Here is a 21,918-nt window from a genome sequence, read left to right as displayed (position 1 = left end):
TGTCTAGAGATCAGTTATAATTCTGGGATAACACCAGCTCTTCCCTGGGGATTACCAGCCCTAAGCAGGCGAGGGCCAGACCATGTCCAACTGCCACCAGTTTGGTTTGGGTGTTCAAACAAGGCAGACCCAGAATGGTTGCGAGACTCTTCCTTTCACTCTTCCACACAATGGCCCTCTCCTGGTGAGGAGGTTGCTATGGTTGAGCTTGAGATATGAAGACTCACAATGGTTGCGAACTTGATACTAGGACATTCCTGGAGATTTGGGAGACAGAACCAGGGGAGGGGGAAAGAATTCAACAGGGATGTGATGTCATAAAGTCCACTGTAATTCTGGGAAATCTTCAGGCCTGAAAAGAACTGTGAAAGGAGAGAAACAGTTTGGAATTCTCTCTCTCTCTCTCTCTCTCTCTCTCTCTCTCTCTCACACACACACACACACACACACACACACACACACAGTCCATGATTCACCCCAGAGTCTGTGATTTTACCATAGAGTGTCTGGTGACTCCTGGAATGTCACCCCAGTGCAATGACATCACTTCCAAGTTCACCCAGAAATGACGTCATGCGTTCAGAATTATTATCTTTCTCCTGCTGCTCCACCGTCGAAAACAAGATCTGATCAAATAAGTCGACAACCCCCATCAGACAGGATGTGAGCCATTCCCCAACTGGTGACGAATTTGAACATAAAATCCAACAGTCCACAACTGTGGGCTAATATTGCCATCTTAAGCAGCAGTGGCGTAGGCGGTTAAGAGCTCATGTATCTAATCTGGAGGAACCGGGTTTGATTCCCAGCTCTGCCGCCTGAGCTGTGGAGGCTTATCTGGGGAATTCAGATTAGCCTGTACATTCCCATACATGCCAGCTGGGTGACCTTGGGCTAGTCACAGCTTCTCGGAGCTCTCTCAGCCCCACCCACCTCACAGGGTGTTTGTTGTGAGGGGGGAAGGGCAAGGAGATTGTCAGCCCCTTTGAGTCTCCTGCAGGAGAGAAAGGGGGGATATAAATCCAAACTCTTCTTCTTCTTCTTCTTCTTCTTCTTCTGCTTCTTCAGGAGCTGGGGATGTTTAGTCTGGAGATGCGAAGATTAAGAGGTGGCATGATAGCTATGTTTAAATATTTGAAGGGATGTCATGTTGGTGAGGGAGCAAGCTTGTTTTCTGCTGCTCCAGAGACTAGGACCAGGAGTCATGGGTTCAAGAAGAAGGAAAAGAGATTCCACCCAAACATCAGGAAAAACTTCCTGGCACTAAAGGCCGTTGGACAGTGGAATTCACTGCCTCGGAGAGTGGTGGAGTCTCCTTCTTTGGAGGTTTTTAAAGGGAGGCTGGATGGCCATCTGTCAGGAGTGCTTTGATTGTGTCTCCCTGCATTGCAGCGGGTTGAACTTGATGCCCCCAGGGCCTCTTATAACTCTATGATTTTATTATTCTATGATTAAGCATACCCTTCCAAATCCATGGACTGTTGAGAATTCCGCTATAAAAACAAGTTAACAAAAGTGTTTCATGCACGGCCTGTAGGTGGCGTCCACTTTTTGTTTTCTCACAACACTAGTTGTGAAAACAAGGTGTGATCGCCACCTACGGGCCACACATAGAATGCTAATATGAAATGTTAATTTTTAAGGCAATATGACCTTCCTGCCTGAGTGCTCTCATGGTGTGTAGGGTTAAGGTGTTGGGCTAGGATCTGGGAAACCCATGTTGGAAAACCACATGGGAATTTCTCTCTCTTTCTCACCACACTAGGAACCAGGGGGCATCCATTGAAAATGCTGGGGAGAAGAATTAGGACTAATAAAAGGAAACACTTCTTCACGCAACGTGTGATTGGTGTTTGGAATATGCTGCCACAGGAGGTGGTGATGGCCACTAACCTGGATAGCTTTAAAAAGGGCTTGGACAAATTTATGGAGGAGAAGTCGATCTATGGCTCCCAATCTTGATCCTCCTTGATCTGAGATTGCAAATGCCTTAACGGACCAGGTGCTCGGGAGCAGCAGCAGCAGAAGGCCATTGCTTTCACCTCCTGTATGTGAGCTCCCAAAGGCACCTGGTGGGCCACTGCGAGTGGCAGAGTGCTGGACTAGATGGACTCTGGTCTGATCCAGCTGACTCTTTCTTATGTTCTTATGTTCTTAATCTGTCATGGAAATCTGCTGGGTGGCCAGACACACATTCCCAGCCTCAACCCTAGAAAGCATTTGGATGGGAGTCCTCCAAGGAAAAGCACAAGTGTGACGTGGAGGCAGGCAACGGCTAACGACCTCTTTTGCCCTGAAAGGCTTCTGATTGGCCACTGGATATCTGACTGGATATTATCGCAATGATAACAACAAAAAACCACAGAGCTAGTCAGTCCTCCAGATAAAATCCGACCTTGAATACAGACTTCAAAGGCTTGTGTTTATGTCAGATGAATATTCCTGTAGAAATCACCACTATCTTTAAGAGTGCAATGTCAACGTTTGCCCAATACTCTCAAAAATACACACGTTGCACTCTGGCTGTGTCCAATCTTATATATTGATCTTACATCAGTACATATGTATCTGTGTAACTTTAATTTCAGATATACCCATTAGAAGCCTCAAAGAACTGTTGGAAGTTGATTGAACAGACTGGCATACTGAGGAAGACGCACGGAAAACGTTCTCTACGCGCGAGACGTTTTTATGTAGAACCTACAGAATTGGAATATGGACTATATGGAACTGAAGCTTTGTTTCTGAACAAAGCATTGAATGGACTAAGTGATTATTTATAGGTGTTTAGTTATAAGAGTTGGAAGACTTATGCTGTATCTTCAAAAACTTTGTCAGAGAAATAAGGAAATTTAAATACAAATAGAAGTGTTAAGTTGTTTAATTATATGTAAGATCAATATATAAGATTGGACACAGCCAGAGTGCAACGTGTGTATTTTTATTTATTATTTATTTATTTATTTCATTTTTAAACCGCCCTCCCCCGAAGGGCTCAGGGCGGTGTACATCAACATAATAATACAAATATAAAACAATCTATAATAACTTTAAATTAATAGAATTTAAACAGTTTAAAATTTACAATTTACAGATGGCGACTTTGAGAGTATTCCTGTAGCAAGTCACATCACAGAATTGTTTCAAGTCAAGTTTCAAGCTGGACGGCGAACAGAAGTGTTCCTCAAACCAGTCACACAAGTTGTCCTACGTAATTATTTTGTTGATATCACTCCATTGTACGTTGTTGGATAACACTGAGTGGGCATTTGAAATTGCATGCCCTTATTCAATCAATTTTGCCACTGAAAGCACCGTGGTCCATATGGCTTTAGTTTCATATTTATGAACATATAATCGTAACAAACTTTTGCTGGATGCTATGATTGATGTATTACAGGTGAACCTCCTCCAGGTGAGACGTGGAGATCTCTTGGATTGACAACTGATTTTCAGGTTATGGCCCCTTCCGTACATGCAGAAAAATGCACTTTCAATCCATTTTCAATGCACTTTGCAGCTGGATTTTACTGCGCGGAACAGCAAAATCCACTTGCAAAAAATTGTGAATTGAAAGTGCATTTTTCTGCATGTGTGGAAGGGGCCTATGAGATTTGTTTCCCTGGCCAAAATGTTTCCTTTGGGGGATGGACTCTACAGCATTAGATCCTGCCATTCTCAGACCCTGCCCCTAAATCTCTAGGACAGTGATGGCAAACCTATGGCACGGGTGCCAGAGGTGGCACTCAGAGCCCTTTCTGTGGGCACACGCAAACAGAATCCCCCCCTCACACATCTAGGCTGGCCTGGGCCACTGGGCTGATTATTAGCATTAAACCTAAGACCTAGTTTTGGGGAAGCAGTGTAGATAACCCTGTTAAGCGCTGTTAAACCCCACTGATTTTCATGCGAAGAACTAAAGCGCGATCCTTTACCTGAGAGTAAGCTTGGTTGCTGGCAATGTGGCTTGCTTCTGGGTAAACCCTCCTAGGGTCATGATTCACCCATTGGAAGAGTTGCACGGTTGCTTCAAAGCAAAGCCACCAACTACCACCAAGCTTACTCCTGAGTAATGCACGCCTTGGAGCCAATCGTTTTGTCTATACCCGTGGTGGCGAACCTTTGGCACACCAGATGTTATGGACTAAAATTCCCATCAGCCCCTGCCAGCATGGCCAATTGGCCATGCTGGCAAGGGCTGATGGGAATTGTAGTCCAGAACATCTGGCGTGCCAAAGGTTCACCACCACTGGTCTATACTAAAACCTCAGTATTCAGGTTAAACTGCCGTGTTGGCACTTTGCGATAAAGAAGTGGTTTTGGGTTTCAGCTTGGGCACTCGGTCTCGAAAAGGTTCGCCATCACTGCTCTAGGAATTTCCCCTGTCAGAAGTGGCAACTCTCAGCTATAAGGAAAGACCCCAATCTTCGAGAACAGACCTTTTGTTCACCTTTCACCTGCAAAATCTCTGGAGCAAAATTTCTTAATGGCGGCTGTTCCAATTGAACATACTGGAAAATATCATGCTAGGGTCCCAGGATAGGGCGTGTTCCTATTTCTCAATACTATTGACTTCCCTCCTCATTTAAGTATTTGCTAAATAAAAGGCTTAAGATGAAAACTGTCCAAGCCTATATAGGGAGGGTGGTATATAAACCTAATAAAATAATATAGGAATGGGGGGGGGGACCATAAACCTAATAGAAGAAGAAGAAGAAGAAGAAGAAGAAGAAGAAGAAGAAGAAGAAGAAGGACAAGAAGAAGGAGAAGGAGAAAGAGAAGAAGAAGAAGAAGCAGAAGAAGAAGAAGAAGAAGAAGAAGAAGAAGAAGAAGAAGAAGAAGAAGAAGAAGAAGAAGAAGAAGAAGAAAATTGGGCTTAAGCAAGAAGAAGAAGAAGAAGAAGAGAGAGGAAGAGGGGGGGGGGGAGGGGAGGAGGGAGGGAGGAGGGAGAAGGGGAGCAGGGAGGGAGGAGGAGTTTGGATTTATATCCCCCCTTTCTCTCCTGTAGGAGACTCAAAGGGGCTTACAATCTCCTTGCCCTTCCCCCCTCGCAACAAACACCCTGTGAGGTAGGTGGGGCTGAGAGAGCTCCGAGAAGCTGTGACTAGCCCAAGGTCACCCAGCTGGCGTGTGTGGGAGTGTACAGGCTAATCTGAATTCCCCAGATAAGCCTCCACAACTCAGGCGGCAGAGCGGGGAATCAAACCCGGTTCCTCCAGATCAAAGAAAAGAAAACAGAAAAGTCTAGTGAAATTGCAGCCACCCATCTTTCTGCAAACGCCCGGAAACCAATTTAATGGTTTTCCCACAGTCACAAGGCTGGTGGGATCTGGGGGACAGCATTCTTGGACGCAAGAGGAGCAGAATTCTTTCTCTTGCTTTGTCTCCCTTGTGCTCTTCTGTTCTAGGAAACGGGCCAAGGTCAAAAGTGAAAAGATGGGAGAACATGAATTTTGCAAGGGAAAGGGGGGGGGGGGAATTAAGAAAAACAGCACTGATTGCTTTCCACGTTTCCAGTCATTGATGTTCTGGGTTCCCATCTTGCATGGCTGTCTCTGGCCTTTGAACTCAGAATTCAGAATAGATACAGATCTGGGAGCGTCACCTGGTCTCCGTTAAGCCCGTTAGCCGACCAGGGCTTCTGCTGGAATTACAGGTCATCTTCCACCAGGAATTGAGAACTAATTCCTTTTTATCCCGATCAGAAGGCGGGAGGGGAGTTGCAAAGAATGCTTGAGAAGTATAGTCGAAGGCTTTCACGGCCGGAATCACTGGGGTGCTGTGTGGTTTCCGGGCTGTATGGCCGTGTTCTAGCAGCATTCTCTCCTGACGTTTCGGCTGCATCTGTGGCTGGATCCTCTGAAGATGCCAGCCACAGATGCAGGCGAAACGTCAGGAGAGAATGCTGCTAGAACACGGCCATACAGCCCGGAAACCACACAGCACCCAAATGCTTGAGAAGGTTGCAAAGGGTAGCAGGCATATTGCAATCAGCTTGATTAAAGCAGAGAGGAAACGCACGGGGTAGTAAACTAGTCTTTGTAGTGAGATAAGAATGCTACATCCCAATTAGCATTTCCAGGTCCCTCTGGCAACTGGCAGGCAATGGGAGAGTTGTGTTGCCAGATCCAGGTTGGGAAACTCCTAGAGATTTGGGGGTGGAGTCTGAGGAGGGTGGGGATTGGATAGGGGAGGGGCCTCAAGAGGGTACAATGCCATAGAGTCCACCCTGCAAAGCATCCATTTTCTCCAAGGGAACTGATCTCTGACGTCTGGAATGAGCTGTAATTCTGGGGATCCCCAGTCCCTGACAGTGGTGTAGCTAGAGGGGAGAAGGTGGGGCTAGAGCCCTGGGTGGCCACATGGGGGGCGCCCTCCCAACTGCATCTCCCACTCCGATGCTCCTTGTCCCAAGAGGACTGCATCAAAAAAACCTCTGGCACTTGGTGGATCAGAAAAGTTGGACTCGGGTTTCCACAAAGAAGTAGTTGCTTAACTGAATTCAAAGATGTTCTTCTTTGCAAACTTGATCCATTTCTGTCCCAGAGGGCAATGTGCTCAGTTGCGTTGCCGTGCATGTTCTGTTCCAAAAGTAGGGGTTATACAGTTCCCAGGGTCCCTCAAGTATAGCTGGAATGTGACTTGTCCGTTTTAGAGACAGCTGCAGCCTGTGGGAATGATATGAGTACTAATCATTTGCTGGAATTCAATAAACATCAATTAAATTAAATTAAAAACATGGAAATGTTATCTCAGGAAAGAATAGGCACAAACAAACTCTGGAAGAGTGAAAGTTAAGAAGAGAAAATAGTCATGCGTTAACTATGGTATCTTTCATTCCAAAATACTGGACAAGATGCAATATTTGTTGTATATATTTTTATATATTTATTGTATGTAGTATATTTTTATAAATTTATTTTGTATTATATATTTATTTTGTTGGAAACGTAATTAACTTTATTAAAAAAAAAACAATTTTGCACATACTATCATTTGGTTGGTCCTATAAATGGTGTAATGGAAACTGTGTTCTGTTTTTTAAGGTTTACTTTGGGACTCCAAACTCCTCCCCATCTGGTTTCTTTAATAAATTTCTGTAATAAATAATAAATCTGCATGTTTATTTTACTACTGGTATAATGACGATCATGCTGTAAAAAAAAGTCAGCATTCATTCATCTTTTCTCCAAACTGCCAATCAAAATTGCTAATAGTAATAAGGGGGAGGGAAAGGTATCCTATCACCCACGACTACAATAAACCCCATATTAGGAAAGATGCAGCTTCAAAGAAGTGGGACGGGCCCTGATGACGTCAACACATTCCCCACTTCTGATTGGCCAGCAGGACCACTTGCCCTTTAAAGGGACAGGAAGGCCATTGTGGAAAGAATGGCGGAGAACAGGAACGTGCGGGGGAAAAAAATCTGATATTGGACTTCGTGCCGAAACCTTTTCTTTTTAAAACCCATCTCTGTAACTTTAAAAAAAAAAATCTATGGCCCAAGCGAAAAGCACGTGACGGACGCGGGGCTTGCTGGGAAATGTAGTTTTCTCCGCTCTGCGCTTGTGTGGGACGGCTCGAAGAAGCGGGCTTTAGAAACGCACGTCTGTACCGCCAGACACGGATTGTTTCTTTTGGGGGGGGGGGCCTTCAGCAGGGCGAACGGGGATTTTCCCGGCGATTCTTCGCCGCCGGCTCTTGCATAATTTCTTTACGTCGGGCAGCGTGACATCGCTAGGACGTCAATCAGGGCCGCTGGCCAATCAGAGAAGGCGGAACGCGCCGGCTTCCCGCTTGCCCCGCCCCGCCGTCTTGGAAGCGGGACGTTTCGGCCAATGAGGCGGGTCCTGTCGTCGTCGAAGCCGGCTCAGAAAGGGGCGGGGCGTGGGGCCGGAAGGTTTCGCCAGAAGGACGCCGGAGCGAAGGTGAGGCGAGCGGGAGTCCTGCTGGGCTGGGGGGCGATCTGGGGACCCTCGAGACTCTCAGTTACGACCCTGGGCCGGTTGCGCTGCTTCAGGGTGGCCTGCTCCGCAGGGCCGTTGTGAGGGCGAGAAGAAAGCGGGCTAGGCCAGTGGTTCTACAGCATGGCCTAGATCGCAGGGTCGTTGTGCGGATGATAAGGAAGGGGGGGGGGAGGCCAGTTGCTCTCCTTCAGCAAGGCCTACCTCACAGGGTCGTTGTGAGGATGTAAAAGAGAGGGGCTTTAAGCCCCTCCCCCTGGCCTGCCTAATAGGGTTGTTGTGGGTGGACTCGTGAAGGTCCCAGCCTTGACTTAGTGGAAAGGTGGCATAAAAATGTGCTTCCCCTAAAATTAAGCTGGACATTGTTTGGGGTGGTTGCCTTCTTTTTTTTTACCCTTCAGACATCACAGTCATTTCTGTCTGCCTCCTTTTCTTCCCTGCTTCGCTAGATTGCTGTGTGAGCTCGGGCCTAACTGACCTTGCAGGGTTGTTGTGAGGATAGTAAATGGAGGAGAGGAGAACAATGTATGCTATCTTGGGCCTGTGCGGGGAGGGGAGACAGGCAGGGTATAAATGAAGTACATAAATAGATTTTATACACCACATCAATGCTGGTCATTGAAATCAGCTATATGGTGTATTTTTTAAAATCAGATATATTGTAAAAGTGGGTTAAAGTATCTGTATTAAATCAAAAGTAATTAATGACTACCCTTTTTAAAATAATCTCTTCTTAAAAGTCAGTGGAATGAAGGGGGGAAGGGATCCACTGGATCAGTTGATGGATATCTGATCTCTTTCCTTAATGCCCCCCCCCCCAGGTGAAAGTGATTCTTTAATATTGTTAGTTAACACCCCACCTCACCCCCTTGCAGCCTACTAATACTTTAGAGGTTTAATTTAAATCCCTTTAAGATTTTAATTTATTAATACTCTTTACTTTTTGGTAACTTTCAGAAAGTTTTTTTTTCAGTTGGGTGACTTTTTAAAAAGGGCTTTATTGTTTGTTTTCTCCTCTCCCAAATTTCCTCTTCTGCTTTTCTCTCTCTCTCTCTCTCTGTCTCATCAAAGCTAGCTAGAATTATTATTATTTATTAAATTTCTAGATCTCCCTGTCCCCTCCCCTTTTGGGCTTGGGATGGTTTAACAGCATAGTAGTTACATAACATCCTCATCACCAATATATGGTATCTAAAACAGTCCAATTTCACAGTTTACATTCTAGTGAAATCAAGATGGTGCACAAGTTTAGCTAAAAAATCAGATTTTCCCTTACAGACAAACTTGGTCCGGGTGGAATTTGCCCGTGACCTTAGGGGTAAAGGACTTGATCCCTGGGCTGTCAGCCATATCAGTAAGTGCCATGAATTCCTTTGGCTCTTTATCTCTCTTCCATTCCTCCCTCAAGTTCACCAGATCTGGGTTGAAACCTTTCTTGAGATTCAGGGCCATAAAGTTCAATTTTCTAGCTTTAAACAAAAAAGGAAACCGGAATGGATTCCCCAGAGCCCTCATCTTCAGGGGTTCTCCTTGAGACAAAGGGATATTCTTTACTAGGGTTTCTGAAGAAGAAGAGTTTGGATTTATACCCCACCTTTCTCATCTGTAAGGAGTCTCAAGGTGGCTTACAAACTCCTTTCCCTTCCTCTCCCCGCAGCAGGCGCCTTGCGAGGTAGTTGGAGATGAGAGAGTTCCGAGAGAACTGGGGCTGGCCCAAGGCCACCCAGCTGGCTTCATTTGTAGGAGTGGGGAAACCAATGCAGTTCACCAGATAAGTGTCCTCTGCTCATGCGGAAGAGTGGAGAATCAAACCCAGTTCTCCAGGTTAGCGCCCACCTTCTCTTAATCTTTACACCATGCTGGCGGGATAGACTGAGGAAGAGATTGGACGAAAAGCAGGAAGGAGAACTCATGTAAACGCCACGAGGGTTTTGGAGATAGGATAAAATGTGCTGTTCTAGCCTGGATGGCTCAGGTTGCCCCGATCTCGAAGGGTTGGTTCCGGTTAGTGGGAGATGACTGAGGAATTCCAGGGTCGCAAACCACCCGTCTTCATCTCTGGCCTTGAAAACCCTACGGGGTCGCCAAAAGTCAGTTGTGACTTGATGGCGTTAGCCGTTACCAAGATGCACTAAACAGAAAAGGAACATAAGAACAAGCCAGCTGGATCAGATCAGAGGCCATCTAGTCCAGCTCTCTGCTACTCGCAGTGGCCCACCAGGTGCCTTTGGGAGCTCACGTGCAGGATGTGAAAGCAATGGCCTTCTGCGGCTGTTGCTCCCGAGCACCTGGTCTGTTAAGGCATTTGCAATCTGAGATCAAAGAGGATTAAGATTGGGAACCATAGATCAACTTCTCCTCCATCAATCTGTCCAAGCCCCTTTTAAAGCTATCCAGGTTAGTGGCCATCACCACCTCCTGTGGCAGCATATTCCAAACACCAATCACACGTTGCGTGAAGAAGTGTTTCCTTTTATTAGTCCTAATTCTTCCCCCCAGCATTTTCAATGCATGCCCCCTGGTTCTAGTATTGTGAGAAAGAGAGAAAAATTTATCTCTGTCAACATTTTCTACCCCGTGCATAATTTTCATAGACTTCAGTCATAAGGAGGGGGGAGTTATTAGTTGTGCACGTTCAGGTCAGGCGTTCAGCCCTGTGTCCGCTTAGGAACTTGGGTTTAAAGAGGCAGCAAGAGTTCTGGGAAGAGACTGCGTCGCTGAATGTGTAGTTGGCCCAGCCGGCTGATGCAACAGGAGGCCCACACGGGCTGAAAGGGGCTGGAAATGTGAATCAGTCGCAGTTGGGGCAGGTGAATGGTCAAAATGTTGAGGACTTTTCGCCAGAGCTAGCCGGTAAGGGACGTCTGTGTGTTGCGACATGGAGCTGGTGGCTTAAAGGCCGGGGCAGCCTCCCCCCATGATTCTGATGACTGAGATTTTATTTTTTGGTAGGGAACGAGCTGTGGAAGCAAAAGTAAGAGGTTTAAGCGGGAGAAATAAAGCGTTTCCTGCCTGCTGGCCTTTGCTCAGAAGGCAAGAATCATCCTTAAGCAGGTGGGGGGTGGGGGGGAGATTATGAGTTCAGCGATTATTGAAAAAACCTTCGTCTGAGATCCTCTGAAGATGCCAGCCACAGATGCAGACGGAACATCAGGAGAAAATGCTACTGGAACATGGCCGTACAACCCAGAAAACCCACAGCACCCTAATTCTGTAGTGCTTTCTGGACAGCAAATCCTGAAAGAATCAGGGGCCCCTCTGTGTATCTGATGCTGGGCTCAGCTCGACTGAAAAGAGGGAGTTTACGGTAGCCCCCCCCCCCCCTCCTCTTTCTTCTCAGGGGATTTATTAGTAGGACGCCATCGGTACATTTGATATTAGGATGCTGCATTTTAATGGGGTTGATTTTAACATATAGAGCCACTATTTAATGATTATTTAAATCTTGATATTATGGATTTTATTTGTGCTCTCTCTGTTTTGTTCACCGCCCTGAGCCCTCCGGGGAGGGCAGTTTATAAATACTACTACTACTGCTGCTGCTGCTGCTACTACTACTACTACTACCACTACTACTAATAATAATAATAAAAAAAAAGAGGTATGCCTGTTTGGTACCTACACAGAAAACAGCTGGTAGCTTCAGTGCACTTCCAATTGGTTTGAGAAGACATCAGAAAACTACACTTGTTGAAAGGTCTGAACTATAAAGCAGGACTAAGCGATGCCTTAAAGAAACATTAACACCGTCTGTATTTTTCAGCACGGCAAGAAGTTTGTTTCTTTTCAGGGCCGTGCTTCCTTCTTACAGTTAACATGTCGTCCAGCACGAGAGATGAGACTCCTTTCCCCAGCTACGAGGCAGAAGAGAGCCAGACCTCGAAACTGATAAAGAAATCTCGGGAGTCACCGTTTGTCCCGATCGGTAAGTAACTCTTGCAAAGTGGTATTTTGCAATTGCCTTTTTGAACTGGGGAAAAAAATGAGCACGTGCCCCCGGGGCTAGGCACTGGGTGTGAATATAATTCAGGGTTAGTCAGACAGTACAAACAGGAAATTACCTTGAATCATTTCTTTCTTGTCCTGGCCAGTGTTTGTGCAAGCGTGCTTTCTTAAAAGTCCTGTTTTCACCAGGAAATAGCTGGGAACTTGTGTGCGCTCGCGTTTCCCGTATGCACACCCTTACCTCATGTACTAAAAGGGAAGTGCTATTGCAGTGATGGCGAACCTTTTTGAGACCGAGTGCCCAAATTGCAACCCAAAACCCACTTAAATTGCCCAACACGGCAATTTAACCTGAATACTAAGGTTTTAGTTTAGAAAAAACGGTTGGCTCCGAGGCGTGCGTTACTTGGGAGTAAGCTTGGTGGTAGTCAGTGGCTTTTCTTTGAAGCAACCATGCAACTCTTCCAACTAGTGAATCATGACCCTAAGAGGGTTTACTCAGAAGTAAGCCCCATTGCCAGCAACCAAGCTTACAAGTAAAGGATCGCGCTTTAGTTCTTCGCATGAAAATCAGTGGGGTTTTACAGCGCTTAACAGGGTTACCTACACTGCTTCCCCAAACCTAGGACTTAGGTTTAATGCTAATAATCAAGCCCAGAGGCCCAGGCCAGCCTAGATGTATGTGTGTGTGGGGGGGGGGGGATGGGGGCGACTCTGCGCGTGCCCACAGAAAGGGCTCCGAGTGCCATCTCTGGCACCCGTGCCATAGGTTCGCCACCACTGTGCTATTGCATCTTCATACACATGCACATACGTAAGCTTGTCTTCTTTTAACCTGATTCTTGGTTGAATCTGAAAAGATTCTTTGGACCTAACGTGGCAAGCTTGCCTCTAGGCACTCACTTGATGTATGCATGAATTGGCAGGGCTAGCCTGATCTCAGAAGCGAAGCGTGGTCCCAATTGAGAGAATCGGGACTAGTTAGTATGTGGGCCGGAATCCACCAAGGAAGTCCAAGGTTTCTGTACAGAGGAAGGCAGTGGCAAACCACCTCTGTTTGTGTCTTGCCAGCGTGGTGTAGTGGTTAAGAGCAGGTGCACTCTAATCTGAAGAACCGGGTTTGATTCCTCACTCTGCCACTTGAGCTGTGGCAGCTTATCTGGGGAACTAAATTAGCTTCTGCGCTCCAACACACGCTAGCTGGGCTAGTCACCGTTCTTTGGCGCTTTCTCAGCCCATCTCACCTCACAGGGTGTTTGTTGGGGGGCGGGCGGGGGGGAGGAGATTGTCAGGCCTTTTGAGTCTCCTTACAGGAGAGAAAGGAGGGATATAAATCCAAACTCTTCTTGTTGCCTGGAAAACTTGGGTAGCCATAAATTGGCTCCATCTTGGAAGGCCACTTTTCCATCAGCTTAAAGTCATAGGGAGTGGAGAATCCTTGCTCTCCTGATACAGGACTACAATTCCCATCAGCCTCGGCCAATTGGCCATGCTGGCAGGGGCTGATGGGAATTGTAGTCCATGACATCTGGAGTGCCAAAGGTTCGCCACCACTGGGCCTTCAGTCCACTTGAAAGGACCCAGGAATCACCTGATAAGAGTTTATGTAGTCTTGCTACCCAAATTAAGCAGGGCTGGCCCTGTTTGTTACTCTAAGGCAGTCTCCTTCAGAGTTGGGGAAATTGGCTCGGCAAATGAGCAAAGGATTGTGCGAGAGGGATCGGAGACTAGGTGAACGAGGCTGAGGTTCAACTGGGAAACCTTAATTGAGGAAAATTATGACATGGCACTTAAATCTCTATGACAGGAGATTGCTTCAGCCGATCTCTGCTCCCGTGCCCATACTGTTTGCTCCCCAACTTGTTTCCACATGAACTATGCCAGGGGTCTGCAACCTGTGGCTCTCCTGATGTTCATGGACTACAGTTCCCATCAGCCCCTGCCAGCATGGCCAATTGGGATTTGTAATCCATGAACATCTGGAGAGCCTCAGGTTGCAGACCCCTGAACTATGCGGTCCCGTTCTGCTGTGTTAATTACTTGAAAACCCTGATGGTTTTTCCCTGTCGATGTCTGTTCACAAAAGCAAGGCTAGATAGATTTCCATCTGAAAACATAAGAACAAGCCTGCTGGATCAGACCAGAGTCCATCTAGTCCAGCTCTCTGCTACTCGCAGTGGCCCACCAGGTGCCTTTGGGAGCTCACAGGCAGGAGGTGAAAGCAATGGCCTTAAGAACATAAGGAAGAGCCTGCTGGATCAGACCAGAGGCCATCTAGTCCAGCTCTCTGCTACTCGCAGTGGCCCACCAGGTGCCTTTGGGAGCTCACGTGGAGGATGTGAAAGCAATGGCCTTCTGTGGCTGTTGCTCCCGAGCACCTGGTCTGTTAAGGCATTTGCAATCTCAGATCAAGGAGGATCAAGATTGGGAGCCGTAGATCGACTTCTCCTCCATCAATCTGTCCAAGCCCCTTTTAAAGCTATCCAGGTGAGTGGCCATCACCCCCTCCTGTGGCAGCACATTCCAAACACCAATCACACATTGCGTGAAGAAGTGTTTCCTTTTATTAGTTCTAATTCTTCCCCCCCAGCATTTTCAATGGATGCCCCCTGGTTCTAGTATTGTGAGAAAGAGAGAAAAAATTCTCTCTGTAAACCTTCGTGGTGGGCTCACAGGTATTCTTTATCCTCTCAGGCTATGCTCTTGTAACTCTCAGGATATCAAAACCTTACCACATGTTCTTATTTTTTGCAAGTCTTATCTTGAGCATCAACAGAGGATTTTTCCTCTATTGCCGAAAATTTTCCTCTTATTGTCGAAAAAAATGTAAACATTTTTTGTTAGAAGACAAAAGTTTTAGGATCACATCAGAGGTTGAAAAAATTCCGGCAGAGGTCTTCAGAATTAAAAACGAGCCTCAAGCAGCAGTTCCCTTGTAACATTTTGCTTCTAAGTCTGTACAACCTCACCCCATTTGTCACTTTAACCTATGAACCTGTTTGCTGTTGTTGACCGGATACGGTTTTTGCTATATGAGGTTGTTTTATGGGTCAATTGACCGCAACAAGAAATCTTATCTTATTGAGGAAAAGGTGACCAAAGTAGTGAAGATTCAAGAGCTAGCTAAGGTAATAGGGAAGAGAAGGAACAGCTTTAGGAGATGGTGTTCTGTTTACCAGTCGTGAAGATGATGTGCACGAAAGCAGAGTTTCAGAGAGAATAAAAGTTTGGATTTATACCCCACCTTTCTTTCCTGTAAAGAGACTCAAGGTGGCTTACAAGCTTCTTTCCTTCCCTCTCCCCACAACAGACACCTTGTGAGGTAGGTGGGGCTGAGAGAGTTCAGAGAGAACTGTGACTAGCCCAAGATCACCCAGCAGGAGTGCGGAAACGCATCTGGTTCACCAGATAAGCCTCTGCCACTCAGGTGGAGGAGTGGGGAATCAAACCCGGTTCTCCAGATTAGAATCCACCTGCTCTTAAACACTACACCACACTGGCTCTCAGAGAAACATCCAGTCTTTCTGAAAGCAAAGGGACCACCCATGGAACATAAGAACATAAGAACTAGCCTGCTGGATCAGACCAGAGTCCATCTAATCCAGCACTCTGCTACTCGCAGTGACCCACCAGGTGCCTTTGGGAGCTCACATGCAGGAGGTGAAAGCAATGGCCTTCTACTGCTGCTGCTGCTCCCGAGCACCTGGTCTGCTAAGGCATTTGCAATCTCAGATCAAAAAGGATCAAGATTGGGAGCCATAGATCGACTTCTCCTCGATCAATCTGTCCAAGCCCCTTTTAAAGCTATCCAGGTGAGTGGCCATCACCCCCTCCTGTGGCAGCACATTCCAAACACCAATCACACATTGCGTGAAGAAGTGTTTCCTTTTATTAGTCCTAATTCTTCCCCCCAGCATTTTCAATGGATGCCCCCTGTTTCTAGTATTGTGAGAAAGAGAAAAATTTCTCTCTGTCAACATTTTCTACCCCATGCATAATTTTATAGACTTCAATCCTATCCCCCCTCAGACGTCTCCTCTCCAAACTAAAGAGTCCCAAACGCTGCAGCCTCTCCTCATAAGGAAGGTGCTCCAAGGTGCTCCAAGGAACAGATTGGGAGTTTATTATGGACCCATCTGCAAGTCAGGGAGGGCCATGGCTCAGTGACACAGCATCTGTTTTGCATGCAGAGGGTCCCCAGTTCGCCTCCCGACATCTGAAGTTGAAAGGATCAGGCAGGAGGTGACGAGAAAGACCCCCGTCCCAGCGACTCTGGAGAGCTGGTGCCAGTCTGGAGGAGACAGCACTGACCTCTCGGAAAGGCCCAGCAAAATTTAGGCAAGGTGATCGAGAAAAAAGTCTAATGTTGAAGGTCAGAGTAGTAAAATTATTACCGTATATACTCGCATATAAGTCGAATTTTTCAGCACATTTTTTGTGCTGAAAAAGCCCCCCTCCACTTATATTCGAGTCAGGTGTATTTTAAAAAATATGTTAGGATTTTTACTTTGTCGGCCCCCAGGGGGCGTGGTTTTTAGGCTAGCGGCACCAATATTTCAGGGATTTTTCAAGAGACTCTCCTGATGATTCCACCCAAGTTTGGTAAAATTTGGTTCAGGGGGTCCAAAGTTATGGACCCCCAAAAGGGGTGCCCCATCCCCCATTGTTTCCAATGGGGTCTAATACCCTGTTTCCCCTAATATAAGACATCCCAAAAAAATAAGACATAGTAGAGGTTTTGCTGAAGTGCGAAATATAAGGCATCCCCCGAAAGTAAGACATAGCAAAGTTTTTGTTTGGAAGCATGCCCGACGAACAGAACACAGGAAAAATAAGACATCCCCTAAAAATAAGACATGGCACATATTTGGGAGCAAAAATTAATATAAGACACTGTCTTATATTCGGGGAAACACGGTAGTAGATGGGGCTACATTTTGAGGGTCCATAACTTTGGACCCCCTGAACCAAACTTCACCAAACCTGGGTGGTATCATCAGGAGGGTCTCCTAAAGATACTCTGAAATGTTGGTATTGCTAACATTAACATTCCTCCCCTGACCAAAAATCCAGTTTTGAAGTATTTTAACTCTTGTGTTTTAGCTTGGTTGCTGATTGAACTAAAGTTTTTGTACTTTTAAAGTTATTGTTGAGACTGTATTGTTTTTGTTGACCCTCTTTTCCACTTACAGAGCCAGTTTACTGTTTTTCTTTGAAATAAATATTCAAAAACATTTAACCTACTGATGCCTCAATTAATGTAATGTTATTGGTATCTATTTTTATTTTTGAAATTTACCAGTAGCTGCTGCATTTCCCACCCTCGACTTATACGCGAGTCAATAAGTCTTCCCAGTTTTTTGTGGTAAAATTAGGTGCCTCGACTTATATGCGGGTCGACTTATACACGAGTATATACGGGTATATTAGTAGTTCTCTTAGTTAATATGCGTTATTGGTAACACTTAACTTTTAAAATTACAGAGTTAATTTCATGGTTAAAGTTCTGTAGTAAAGTACTGGAAAACTTTAAACACTCTCTTAACGATAATATATTGCTAATGTCAAAATGTGTCTTACTTAAGGATGCATGTATGTATTGTTTTCTTTTTGTGAATTATGAAAACATTAAAAAGAATCGGACACTGGCTGTCTGCTTAGAACTGTGCATTTAGTATGCAGAAATCAAGTTCGTGGGCCTCACAGTGCTGCTTGTCACGTTCCATCTGATTCATAATCTGCGTGCTGCCAAGATACAGCTCGTGCAGAATTACTGTACTGTACCAGGAAAGATAGAAAACATTTCTGCTGATGCACTTGAACTATTGGCCAGGATCCAGGGAATCCATCTGTCCGGTTCCCTAGGAGCAGGGTCTTCTGTTTTTCGAAACAGCCGTCCTTCATTCCAAGAGTAACTTCAAAAGCGCCCTGCAGTGGGAAAGGTTCAGCTCTTCAAAGAGGAAGAAATAAAAAATCTGGGTTAGAGGAAACCGCTGCTGTGAGTCTTGGATCCTGGCCGTTGCTTTTACAACTGTTTTGAAGGGAGTTCAGTCGTAAAGAGGATTGCAGCTTTTATGGCGAATGAGTAGTAATTGGTGGGCCAGAGATTCAACTGAGCCATTGTTACATGGGCACAATCTTTTAGCCTTTTCTTGCTTATTAAATCTGCCATGTAACAAGGCAGAAGGCATAACATTAAACCTGGTGAGCATTATGGCTCTCCTTTGAACAGGGTTTATTAAGCAATACAGGTAGTGTGCCAAGTGGGAGTTCAGTCGTAAAGGGATTGCAGCTTTTATGGCGAATGAGTATGAACTTTACACCGCCTCTGTCTTCTTTTCTAGGCATCGCGGGCTTCGCATCTGTGGTGGCCTATGGGTTGTACAAGCTGAGGCACAGAGGGGACACCAAAATGTCCGTCCATCTGATTCACATGCGTGTGGCCGCGCAAGGCTTCGTCGTGGGCGCAATGACCTGTGGTATGTACCGAAAGGGGAGCGTGCATTCCGCCCCGCTGAGCCTTCTGTTGGCATCTGGGCTGCCAACATTCACCGCAAATCTTTGTTTTGGTTTGTCAGGGCACCTGAACAATGGCATTATGTTCAGGTGAAGAAGAAGAGTTGGTTTATCACAAGGGCCAGATCCAATACCTTCCCATTGGCCATTACAAAGGGTCATTACTTATCCATCCCTCTCCAGGATCGATTTGTCCACACTGTAAAAATCAAGTGGAGACTCTTGCTCACATTATTCTTGACTGTCCAAGATATGTGGGCATCAGGAATTTCTATCCCAGGCTGGCCCTAGACAAATCTGAACGTGACTCTGACTGTTCTGTTGTGGAGCTTCTGTTAAACAACACAGATGTCATGCTCTTGGAAAAAGTAGCAAAATTTCTTTTACAAGTGACAGAACTTTCTAAGTAATGTATACTGCTATATACAGTCTTCCTGTCTGCACTTTGAATGTACTCTTGATTTTTGTATTTGTATTTCAAAAATGTCTGGCAACGCTCTAGAACCTATTTTTAAATGCCAAATAAAGGTTGTTGTTGTTGTTGTTGTTGTTATATTACCCCACTTTTCTCTGTTTTTAAGGAGTCTCAGAGCAGGTTGTAATCACCTTCCCTTCCCCACAACGGACACTTTGTGAGATAGGAGGGGGCAGAGAGAGTTCTGAGAGAACTGTGACTAGCCCAAGGTCACCCAGCTGGCATGTGTTGAAGGGCACAAGCTAATCTGGTTCCCCAGATAAGCCTCCACATCTCAAGGGCCAGAACAGGAAATCAAACCCGGTTCCCCAGATTAGAGTGCACCTGCTCTTAACCACAACACTACACAGGATAACAGTACTGAGATGACAGAAATCTGAAACGAAGCATAAGGTATTAGACCTGATATGTTGTTCAGTGGAGGAAACGTAGAAAACAATGCAGTGTAATCTGGATAATACATACAGCATACAGATATTAAGAAGAAGAAGAGGAGTTTGGATTTATATTCCCCCTTTCTCTCCTGCAGGAGACTCAAAGGGGCTGACAATCTCCTTGCCTTTCCCCACTCACAACAAACACCCTGTGAGGTAGGTGGGGAGAGCTCCGAGAAGCTGAGAGAGCTCCGAGAAGCTGTGATTAGCCCAAGGTCATCCAGCTGGTGTGTGTGGGAGTGTACAGGCTAATCTGAATTCCCCAGATAAGCCTCCACAGCTCAGGAAGCAGAGCTGGGAATCAAACCCGGTTCCTCCAGATTAGATACACGAGCTCTTAACCTCCTACGCCACTGCTGCTCCTATTATGTACAATATCAGTGGTACAATTCACAGTCAGATTCCCTTTACTCAAGAGTATTATGGAACAATTTCATCATAATGTGATCCTATTGATAGAGTTGCCATCATGCCTTCCTTTCAGCCAGACCCAAGCCGTACTTTGAATTTTAGATCGGACTTACCTGATAACCTTCCTCTTCCTTTCTCTCTCCGTTTCGTAGGTGTGCTTTATTCGATGTATCGGGAATACCTGGCCAAACCCAAACCTTAGGGAAAAGCCAGCTGGAAGCCTGTGTATACTGGTGTTCTTATGTGCTTGATTGAATAGACGTCGCACCAAGATGGTACAGCAATGTAAACAGGACCCAAGGACGTAGCACTAAAACATACTACATCTCATGCTAATGTAAAGATTTCCGCTCTGCCAGTCTGACTCTGTTTTAGGGCATTGTGCTCAAATGCTGCCCTTCTCTCTCTCTGTCCTGATTGGGGGCACAAACTCTGATTTGCTGCTAAACTCGATCACAGTTCTAGCCCGCTTCACCTTTTCTTTGCACGGTGTAGAACAGAAAAATACCATTGGTGGCCCAGCGAGTGAGCATTCCAGTCTTAAATGTGATTACTTTAGGATGTGGTTGGAGTAATGAAGGAGGAAAATTATTATTTTTGGCCAGCGTTGATCCTGCGCTGAGAGTTTCAAGAAAATCAACCTGCCCCTCTCTAGTTCTATTTTTCTAAAAACTCACCTTTTCATCTCCTGTAAGACAAAATATGTGATGAGCCAGTCCGTGCATATTTTGTCCTTTCGCAGTATGAAGCCTTAAATAATGGATTAAATTATTTAAACTTTTTATTTATTACACAGTGGTGATTTAACCGTGGCTGCGTAACTGGTATCAGAGGAGAATTATTTTTGTAAATTGCACGCTTCTTGGGTTTATGCCACATAGTATTTTTAAAGTTCCCCTTTTGGATTATTCGATCAATAAAAACATCTTGGAATGCTTTGGAGTACAAGAACAAGCGGAGTATTTTCTCCTACAAATCACTGTGATTCTCGTTCACAGCTAGGTATCGACTTGGGAATTGCATTTGTCTTCTCAATTTGCTTGCATTCCTTGGTTTGATCGTGGTAGTGAAAATGATGTTAAATTCAGTGAATCTGTCTAATCCACTGATTGGTTTTATTAAATATGTTACATAAGAACAATCCTGCTATGTTACTGTGGTGATCTGGATAGTCTTGTTATGCTAACTTGGTGTCCCTTACTGTGTGTCTCGGTTAATAGATAAAGTATGGATAGACCTAATTGTCCTCTTCTGGAACACAATCCAAGTAATACCTTCATTAGGACCAACCCAACGACATGTAGGACTTTCCCGCACAATTCATTTAAAACGTTTTGAGGCAGGAAATAAAATGTTTCCTCCATGGAGTTCCACATTATTTTCACCCCAAAAACAATTTCCAGCCTCACAATTCTTGAGGCTGAAATGTTTTGGAAACGTCTTCCCTTGCTGTGTATATTTCTTTAAAACATTTTACAAGCCCCTCTGCCACCCCCAAACTTTCTCCTCCGTGCCATTTTGTGATCTCACACTCTGCTCCCCCTCACCTGTTTATTAGATCATTTCTTTAGGTTTTTTTTAAAAAAAAAGAATTGGGAGGTAATCGTCAACGCACTGAATATACGAGGCACAGAGAATCGGAACACGATATTGTGAAGCATCAGTTCATCAAGAAATTCAAAAAAGGGACAAACCATGTAACGGTGGCCATGAATTGGTTGTTGTGGGCTTTCCGTGGTCATGAATTGTTTCCAAGGGGCGGAAGAGGACCAGGTGGTGGGGGGATTGCAAACATTTTACAAATGCTTTTGGAGATTTGTGTGGAAAGGGCCATAGTAGTGTGCAGACTTTTCAGTTTCCCAAAAATCTTTATCAAACCAAATGTTAGAAAAGTGGGGGGGGAGTAGATTTTAAGCAGATTGTCAGGTCTTGGTGTTATGCCCTCCTGATGCCAACTGATGGTCAAATAAGAATCAGGCTTTAATATGCGACAACCCTTTTGCGTCAGAGAAGAACATAGAATATATAGACCCGTGGGGTCCCAGGATACTTCATGACATATCAGAGTGCCTCAAACTACTGCTAAAACATAAGAACATAAGAACGAGCCAGCTGGATCAGACCAGAGTCCATCTAGTCCAGCATTCTGCTACTCGCAATGGCCCACCAG

At 45.4% G+C, this 21,918-nt stretch overlaps 1 protein-coding gene across 4 annotated transcripts; it reads left to right on the top strand.

Annotated features, from left to right (window-relative positions):
- Positions 1–7,778: 7,778 nt before the first annotated feature.
- Positions 7,779–20,889, top strand: HIGD1A (HIG1 hypoxia inducible domain family member 1A). 4 transcript variants are annotated; one of them, XM_048511517.1, is made up of 4 exons: positions 7,779–7,931; positions 11,779–11,892; positions 18,257–18,391; positions 19,901–20,889. In XM_048511517.1, exons 2-4 carry the CDS (start codon positions 11,784–11,786, stop codon positions 19,948–19,950), a joined length of 294 nt encoding a protein of 97 aa, XP_048367474.1. In that variant the 5' UTR covers positions 7,779–7,931; positions 11,779–11,783; the 3' UTR covers positions 19,951–20,889. The 4 variants fall into 4 exon arrangements, with proteins under 4 accessions (XP_048367474.1, XP_048367475.1, XP_048367473.1 ...); XM_048511518.1 differs by having other exon boundaries at positions 7,791–7,931; positions 11,758–11,892; XM_048511516.1 differs by having other exon boundaries at positions 7,825–7,931; positions 11,731–11,892.
- The last annotated feature ends 1,029 nt before the right edge of the window (positions 20,890–21,918 follow it).

This window comes from Sphaerodactylus townsendi, linkage group LG11 (assembly GCF_021028975.2).
Source record: "Sphaerodactylus townsendi isolate TG3544 linkage group LG11, MPM_Stown_v2.3, whole genome shotgun sequence".
Lineage (NCBI taxonomy): Eukaryota > Metazoa > Chordata > Lepidosauria > Squamata > Sphaerodactylidae > Sphaerodactylus > Sphaerodactylus townsendi.
Note: the sequence above shows the minus strand (reverse complement) of the source record. Positions and strands in the feature narration are given on the sequence as shown.

What these genes read in the sequence shown, in the direction of transcription:
- HIGD1A (XM_048511517.1), top strand. Translation starts at nt 11,784, where the DNA reads ATGTCGTCCAGCACGAGAGATGAGACTCCTTTCCCCAGCTACGAGGCA. An exon ending in GTCACCGTTTGTCCCGATCG is followed by an intron (nt 11,893 to 18,256) that starts GTAAGTAACTCT and finishes CTTCTTTTCTAG; the next exon opens with GCATCGCGGGCTTCGCATCT. An exon ending in CGTGGGCGCAATGACCTGTG is followed by an intron (nt 18,392 to 19,900) that starts GTATGTACCGAA and finishes TCCGTTTCGTAG; the next exon opens with GTGTGCTTTATTCGATGTAT.